The 8,632-nt window shown below is 44.6% G+C and overlaps 1 protein-coding gene across 2 annotated transcripts; it reads right to left on the bottom strand.

Moving 5' to 3' along the window:
• Positions 1-1,616: 1,616 nt before the first annotated feature.
• On the bottom strand, positions 1,617-8,135 carry LOC131280948 (protein SCAI). Of its 2 annotated transcripts, none has more exons than XM_058310194.1 (10): positions 7,855-8,135; positions 7,499-7,729; positions 7,277-7,399; positions 4,483-4,611; positions 4,280-4,416; positions 4,010-4,198; positions 3,746-3,944; positions 3,600-3,664; positions 3,287-3,487; positions 1,617-1,861 (listed from the first exon to the last, which is right to left on the bottom strand). In XM_058310194.1, exons 1-10 carry the CDS (start codon positions 8,133-8,135, stop codon positions 1,617-1,619), a joined length of 1,800 nt encoding a protein of 599 aa, XP_058166177.1. The 2 variants fall into 2 exon arrangements, with proteins under 2 accessions (XP_058166177.1, XP_058166176.1); XM_058310193.1 differs by having other exon boundaries at positions 4,483-4,626.
• Between the last annotated feature and the right edge of the window lie 497 nt (positions 8,136-8,632).

Here is an 8,632-nt window from a genome sequence, read left to right on the forward strand (position 1 = left end):
TTCTTTTTTTTATTTTTATTTTTTGTTTTGTTTTGTATGCTTCTCTCGTCGATCGATGTCGTCACCGTCCTCCGTGGTCTATTCATGCTGGTCTAGGTCCCTCGTAGTTATCCTGTTTTGTATGTTTATAAGCTTCGTTCGATTGCGTAACCGTAATGGGGAATGGTTTTCGATTAAAAGATTATCAATTTGTTAAATCACCGGAATGAATATAGAACAAACAAAAGGCGATGGGTGCAAAACAAATGATACGTGTTCGAGCCCAGACTAAATGGCACGCAAGAAGAAGTGTTGCGCGGAGTGGAAAATCAAAGCGTACATAACCGGAACCAATGTGCTTTGAAGTTTGATGTAGTCCATTTTTCTTTTTTTCGTCCATTTCGAGTATTTCTTTTGTTTTGTTTTTAATTTTCTATAATACGTTTTTAAGCAAATTTTTCTTCCCTCCGTACCGTTCGATTTTCGCGTTTTTTCTGCTCTGTGGCATTTTTTCGGTTTTGCTTTCTCAATGCGCAAGCGGAAATATATATATGTATATATATGTATATGTGTTAATGTATGTATATTTATATATATATTTTTGTTTATATATATAAATATAAATATGTTTATATATGAATAGATAAACTTTGATATATCTATATTCTCACGAATGTTGTGTACGTGCACCGACGTAATCGCGATGGATGCCCCCTCATGGACTCCGAACTGCGATTCGATTCGATTTACCCACTGCCAAAAGCAACGGAGAGTTGGTGACTAGTTTTGGGTTTGATGCGGGATGATAAAGTTTTTACGACTTCCCAAACGCACGTGCCCACGTCCGGTAGCGTTTTGTTTGGCAGCTTCTTCCTTTGCGGAAGTGTAGCACCGTATGTTAGCAGCAGCATTTACCGGGTACTAAATTGGAGAGGGGAAAGGGGAATGAGAAGGGGGGTAAGGTTTTAACACAACCACAATCGATTCCTCCGGAGTCACAAGTTGGGTAGCGAATACTGGACTAACGAAATTGCAACCCATCGTTTCCATCGAACGCACACTTAAGCACCATTTCCGGGATGTCGGCCATTTCTTTTCCGTGCCGGTGCCGTATTAAGTAAGTAACAAGTCGCCTCAAAAGCTATATAAATACTTTCTTTAGAAGGAATAACCGAAGCGGGGAGACTAAGGTGTTGCGCAAATTATGAACGTTCTATCGGTAGAAGACGTTGGATGAAGCGTTTGTTTCCTTCCTTCAATAATGTAGCCGCATTAGCTCCACACTGATTAGTCGCCAGTGGCCAGCGACGGCCTCATTAACGATCCGTGTGGCAGTAGTTTGGAAGCAAAGAAGGATGCCGTCATACGATGGTAGCCGTTCCGACTTAGCAGGAAAGTACAACGCGCACCACCACACCGACCGTCTGTGTTGAGGCACGGCGACATTTAGCAGCTACGGATGGCACCAGCGTGACCATCAACGTAACCGCCGTGACAACCACCACCGAAGAAAACACGTGGAAGCAACCAATCAGCAAAGCCGCCAACCGATCGCGGGCGGCAAACCGGGGAAGGGGCTCCGTTGGCGCGACGGTGTAGCCTGATGCGAGGAGCTTGTAGGAAGTCGAGATCGTGCATCAATCGCCTTCCGGTCCCTCCACAAAGTGACCCCGGACGTCGAGGGCGGTGGCCAGCTGGAGCACGATGTGCGCTAACGATGGGTGCTCTAGGAGCTCCGGCCCGGGCAGGGGGGGTTCACAGCGTGGCCGCTGGTGGCGGCCTCGGAAGCCGCGATGAAGTCGTAACGCCACGTCGCAGAAAACGAACCGCAGAATGAGTGTCCGGAGGAAGTCGTCCCCGAAGAACTGAACGTACGATGAGTCTGCGTCGGAGAAAGTCAAGAAAAACACACAAAGTTGAAGTAAAATATCTCTTCTGTTCAATAAGCCTCCTGCCGAAGTGGTTAATTTCATTACTCTCATCTTTAATTGAGGAATTAATCGCTTTCAGATGAAACGACTGTTAAAACACAACACACTGTTAAAGAGCGCTATGAGATAAAAAGTTGCATAGTCCAAGAAACCGGTGAAAACGATACGAATCTTCGATGAACAAGTAACAGTTCGACTAATCAAATCCTGCGGACAAAGGGTTAAAAACCAGCTATCTTGGATGAATAAACATCCGGGCAACATGTGCTACAATGGGGAACAACCAATTGGTGGTTGGTGGAATGTTTTCCTTCGTACTTTTCTTCTATTAAGTTAATTGTTTTTTTATTCTTTTTGGACAGGTTCAGCAAAAATGAAACTTAAAATAGTGTCCAATATCTCATTAGCTCTTTCAGGGCACTTGCACAGTAGAATATGGCCGCCCAACTGTTTCACCAACTTTTCACCAAGAATTTCTTGGACAATTTGGTAAGATACTACGTTTTCTTAATTCAACACAAGTCTTGGTTCGTAACTTCTCCATTTTGCAGCAACCTCGGAAAACTTTAACACTCTGACGTCCGGGTACATCTATGGATGTAATGGCTCTGTTTCAGTGCATCCGATCACATCCGTTGGTGTGCTGTCAACGCCGTCTCCTGACACGCAACACAGACTACTATATGCCAACAAATATCAAATGAAAAGTAAACAAATTTCGCAAGGCGCGTTGCTGTTCGTACGTAAATTCTAATAAAGATTGAAAGACAATGATCAAACAGGGCGGCCAGATACGGAGAAACTAGTGCAGTGGTCGTAAAGCGTTGCGACACCGTGAATTGTGCGGACGTCAAAGTGTTAAGATTGTTTTGTGTCAAACTTGCAAACTATGCCATTGTAATCTAAGCCTACTCAACTAATTTCCACAAATAACCAAACGAACTTCATGGTATATGAAGTTTTGTGTGTTCAAAATAAGGTGTTTTTTTCAGCCAAAGCTCAAAACTAAACCGATTTGACCAAAGATTCGTCAAATGGGCTGGCTGTTCGACGCTGTAACTTAATTTTTAGTAGAAACTGTAGCTTTCCAGTAATCTTGAACGATTTGAAAAGATTCGTCTGAGATTCATAACCGGTACATATCGGAGAGATCGAACAATTGAAATGATGATGAAAATCATCGCTTCATTGCGGTTGTTTTAGTTCGCCCTAAAAAAACGCATGAATGTTTAAAGATCCATCAATCTTTGGAGATTGAGGAGTCTTTGAATATTCAAGGATCTGTTGGAACGGATCTCGGATGAAAGCTTCATATGAACGAATCTCATCGAAGGATTCATTCAAAGACCAAGACGATCAAAGATCTACAACCGTACCTATATAGCCGATGCCCTGCTCGATTTCATCCATCCGACAGCGCGTCACCAGCCGGGACGCCTCAGTGACGAACCGGTCGACGTAGCCCTGGCATCGCTCCCAGTGGTGTATCGGTACGTCGCCAACGTTACAGATGTAGCACATGGCCGTCATGGGCGAGTGTAGGAATAACGTAAACAGTGAACCATGGTGTTGCAGATCTGGAAGCAAGGAGGAGCAGACGACATACATTAACGGCGATGACCAACCCATACCACCGGAACGGAGACGTGTCGTGAGGTTAAGGTTTGCCGATCGGTTTCAGCTACACGCTACCTTGATAGTTGGCAGGAACGTCCTGTGGTGACATGAGTATAACTAGCGGTTGTCCAAAGTACCTTGAGGCGAAACGGAAACAGAAAGCATTTGATGTCAGGTGGTTTGTTGTTTGGTTGCCGGAACCTCCAAGCAGTTCCTACCTCGGTATGTGCTGGAACACGAATGAATTATCCGAATCAATGATGATGAAGAGAGGCCGCCGCGTGTAAGGATACAGATCGCCCGGGTATAGGCAGTGTGGTTCCTTGTAGCCGGCGCTGGACTTCCCGCGCACCGACAACCCGCTGTCTACGGCGTCTCGCTTGACACTCGTTGCCAGCCCGCCCAGCTCGTACCCATCTGCGGAGTAATGTGGAAAAGTGATCGAACGGACGTTGGAAGGAAAGTAGCCCAATTTCACTTACAATCTTGCGGATGCTTCGTAGTCGAGAAGCACCCGTCCGCGGACATGTACAGCAGCAACGCACCACCCGGTGGCAACTCCTTGAAGCCGCTCGACAGAAACACCATCAGCTGGCTGAGCGACGGTTTATACAGCAAGTACTTATGTGGATTATCACGCATCGAACGTCGATCGCCATTCTCGACGTATCCTGGAAACATGGGCCAACCAAAAACGATCCATTAAAGTCCGTTCACGTAGTAGCACACAGTTGCGGTCGGCGGGTAGTCACCTTTCGATCCTGGTACTCCGTACGGTGGCATCCGGCTGGCAGCGGGACTAGCATCGTGTGGACCCCCGTGCGCCATCGGATGTCCGATCATCGGGTGCATCGAGTCCGTTGGTTCTCGCTCCAGGGTTTGAAGCATCCTGAAAGGGACGGCGATGAAGCTCAGTACTTCCCAAAAAAGTAAAAACTCCCCTCCCCGTACTCACCGAAACATGTCCATCGTGAGCTCGGAAAACTTGGCCTGCTCGCAGGCGGAACCGACGATCAGGATCTCCTGCAGGCTGAGCGTCATGTGCGGCGTTCGTTCGCAGGGTGGCGTCGTGAGCGGGCTTAACCTAGAACCAGAACCACTTCGATTCAACACGCGTGAAGGTACCTCGCTCCGGAAGGGGAAAGACGAATGGCCCGTGCTTTCGACTAAGTTGGTCACCGCACCGCTCATGTTTGTGCGTTTGTGGGTTTACTTGCGTTTCGTGTCGTGTATGTCGGTGCAACGTCCGGGAGTCCAGCAACGTTTTGTATGTGTTATTGTATGAAATGTTTCGTTGTCCGAGTGTCCTGTCCGAGGGTGGGTGACCGTGTTTTAATGACTCTAAGTGCGCATGTATGTATGTATGTATTTATGTATGCATGTACGGTGGAATGTGGGATATGTGCGAAGTGATGAGGAATTGATGGCACTGAATTCCGAATGAACTCCGGTTTAAACTTCCGGTTCAATGATCAGATGGCACTAACAGGCGGATGGACAAAAGGGCAGGATCCTTTTGTTTCCCGCTCAGAAACAGCTTCTTCTAATACCTCTAATAACACAGTTCAATCCTTCGTGATGATTGGTTGCGGAAAATAAAATTAAACACGTCCAACCAAAGGATGTCGCGCGTACACAAATACATGATCGCATACAAGGAGGCACAGAGACGTTCCACTTCAAAAAGGGCCAATATTCCTGTGCGTTTGTTTAAATTGATTTTTTTGTTTGTTTTATTTTTCTTTTTCTGGCACGAACCACTCGTGTTCCGGGTGTTTTCTTCAAAATCGCCTTACGAAAGCAACGATCGCAAACCAATATGCCATTGCAACAAGCGGTAACGGAAAACCAAACCTGGGGGTTTGTGGTAAGATTTGGAGGATGATATGTGAATTGGTTGGGATTTTTTTTTTTTAATTAATGATGAAGTATGAAAACTCGGTCTCATGAGGAGTGCGCAATAATGATCCAAAATTGAAAGTGAACGGGCCAATCTTTGATTTGTCTCCAGCAAACTTTCGGGGGATTTCGGGCACGTCGGCTTATCAGGTAAATCTTACAACCATACACCAGAATCTTACTTCGCTAGGTTTTAAGTAAGAGCAAGCGTTCATTGTGCCTTGTTCTATTATCCAAGGAGCCGAAAAGGGTTTCAATTTTGATGCGCCATTCGGTGGCTACAAGTTTGTGCCAAATCTCAAACTTTCCACGTAGGAATCCAATTGATTTGTTTGCTCTTACTGCCTTAAGAATAGAGACTTAATACTTATAGACTAGATTTTAGATGTAGTTCTTATTTTTAGATGGTAGCAGTTGAAAATAAATATAATCTTCGAATACCTAACGACAGGGAACCACCAATTAGAGAAAGGAAAATTAAAATATTAATAATATTTATATAAGATAAAATAGCGTAACGTGTGTTTGGGTTTTCTCACTTTACAGACATTAAATAAGAGGAAAGAACCATAGCCAATACTGGAACAACAAAATACAGCCAATCTTTGGAATTGAAGCTTGAACGAAAATTACTTTACCAATAGCAGACGATACGAGATATAGAATACACAACAGTATACCTGAACAATTTTACACGTAGCTTTGCATTTATGTGTGTGTTTTTTTTACAGAGGACAGACAGGGCAACGACAGGGCCGATTTCAGCCAGAATTACCAACAAGGAGGTTCATTTTTGTATCTGTCGACATGGGAGCAATGTTGACACGACATACTCTGAGAGGATCTACCCAAGAATGAAGATTTCGAAGCAACTACCAACTCACTCTTTGTTTCGGTAAAAGTTACGATGAAGTGTACTGTATTTTATGTAAGGTTTATGTCTTATATTCACTTCGGTGGATAGTTCAATCTACAAGGGTAGCTACGAGGGAAATGTAAAAATCAGTAAACGGAAACAGAGGGTACGGTGAATAAAATCATGTTACAACACAATATTCAAATAACCAAGCGTTACAGCGTAAACCCAAAAAGGCTAACTGACTGGGCGTCCGAAAATCTTCAATCGATCATATATTAGCGGTACGGTGGCCGTTATCATTACGCATAAGCTTACAGCAAACAACTGCAAAAGTATTTTAACTCAACTGGTATTAAATAGATCTGTCAAAAAACACTGAGTTACTTTTTAGCAACTGCATCAACGGTAAAGATTTTTTTTATCGATTGGCAAAGCGGCAAAAAGATTTTTCAACACGAAGCATGTGACTGCAACATCCCAAGATTAAAAGAAAAATGGTACACTGAGAAGAGGATAAAGAAAAATGATAAGACCAAAACATAAAATATACTGCTAGCTTCAAAAGGTTACGTAGAATATTGATTTCCACGTTAGACTCTGATTTTTTTGGCTATTCCATTGCATTTTGGAATTTGGAAAATTCGTCAAAGTTTTTCATGGTGTCTTTCTGCCAGGAAGGTGTAAGTTGTTGGAGTTTTTTTTAAATCATCTATGTCATCAGTAGTCTGAATCTTAACTATGTGACTCGACTAAGTTAAAACAGTCAGAGTAAAACGTGGAACCCAAAACGATTACGATCACTTTTGAATCGAACGTTCCACTAAAGGGGAACAGAAATGAAAGCGAAGAGGAACCAAGGAAAAAGAAAACAATTAAAGGAGAGCAGAGGAGCTACAGAAGAACAAGAAGAAGAAGAAGAAGTAGGTAAAAATCGGAAAGCACGGGCCTAAGAAAAACTAAACTACTGCGCTACCATCAGCAAGCAACTAACCTGTGCGATAGGACGATCGGGTTGGTGTCGGCGTGCAGAACCGCCACGGCCGATTCCGCCTTGATGAACCCCTTGATTTCCTCGAGCACCAACGACCACTCGAGCTGGTCCTCCGGCTCGTACCTAGAATGGAACCCAGCGGCAGCACTGGCGGTAGAGTTTGGAGTGTGGGAGCCAAGAGGGGGGAAATAAAAGGAAACGTGGTTCGCGCGGTCAACTTACGTCGTGGTGTATTCCTGTATCTGTCGCTCCAATTCGATAACTAACTCCCGCACCAGCTTCATCTTCTTCAACAGTAAACAAACAACAATAAATCTAGCGTAGTAACGTAGTTTCTTAACCATGAGATCCGGTCGGTCCTCCTTGATTGCTCTAGAGTAGTAAGCGCGCCCTCTGATCGCAGCATAAAAAGAGTATGCTTCATTGAGATAATTTGTTTCACTCGTTCTAAGGCTGCACATGGGCGAGGGGAAGAGAGACAGAGAAAAAGAAACATCCAATCAGTGATGGCTGCCGGCCCGGGGGAGGCGAGGTGGCCAAACATGGCCAGTATGCCGTCTCGGGCAGTTGGTGCTTACTAATAATGATAATAGAGTTGTCCAATTTTGCTAGCTATTTCTCCGATTTGCCATCGCTTTAAACCATACTTAGAATCTAGGACTAGTCTATGTTGCTGCTGGAACTTCCACAGCTTGGTGTAAACGTCGAACGTGCGACCGAAGTAGGCCTGCCACTGCCGATGGCCGTACTGCGGCAGATCCCGGAGCCCGTTGAACAGCTGCTTCGACTTCTCCAGCAGGTGGCAGAACTCCAGCACTATTTTCCTATCCTGTTCCTCCGTTGAAGCCATCTTAACCATGCCGCCAAATGTTCATTTGAATGCTATCTGCAATAACGACGGACAAAACAGAGCTATGAGAGAGTGTGGCAGAAGGGAAAACATGCAGCACGTGAATTATTTTGCCTAACACTCCAAGCATCATGGGAAACACTGGTATGATTCTACAAACGACCGGGCGCCTCCGTTGACTTTAGCCGTTTGGCAAATAAACGCACACACACATACACAAGCAACCAAACAACGTTGAGAGATTCGTGTGGTTTTCTAAATTCCAGCCACAATGGAATAATTCGTCCGGTCAATCAAAGCGGGTAATAATAAACGCTTCATTCGAATGCAATTATTCCACATCCCGAGTAAAAGGCACACTACACAAACCGAGTGGAGTATTTGTTTATGCGCAGGCGAACGGTGTAGTGGTTTACTACTACGGGCTACTACGATGAGTAGTAAAACGTATACGGTTGGTTGCTGTGTTCACGTTGCAATCATGATAGTGGTGGCGCTGCACTGGG

The sequence above is a fragment of the Anopheles ziemanni genome, chromosome 2 (genome assembly GCF_943734765.1).
Source record: "Anopheles ziemanni chromosome 2, idAnoZiCoDA_A2_x.2, whole genome shotgun sequence".
NCBI classification, from domain to species: domain Eukaryota; kingdom Metazoa; phylum Arthropoda; class Insecta; order Diptera; family Culicidae; genus Anopheles; species Anopheles ziemanni.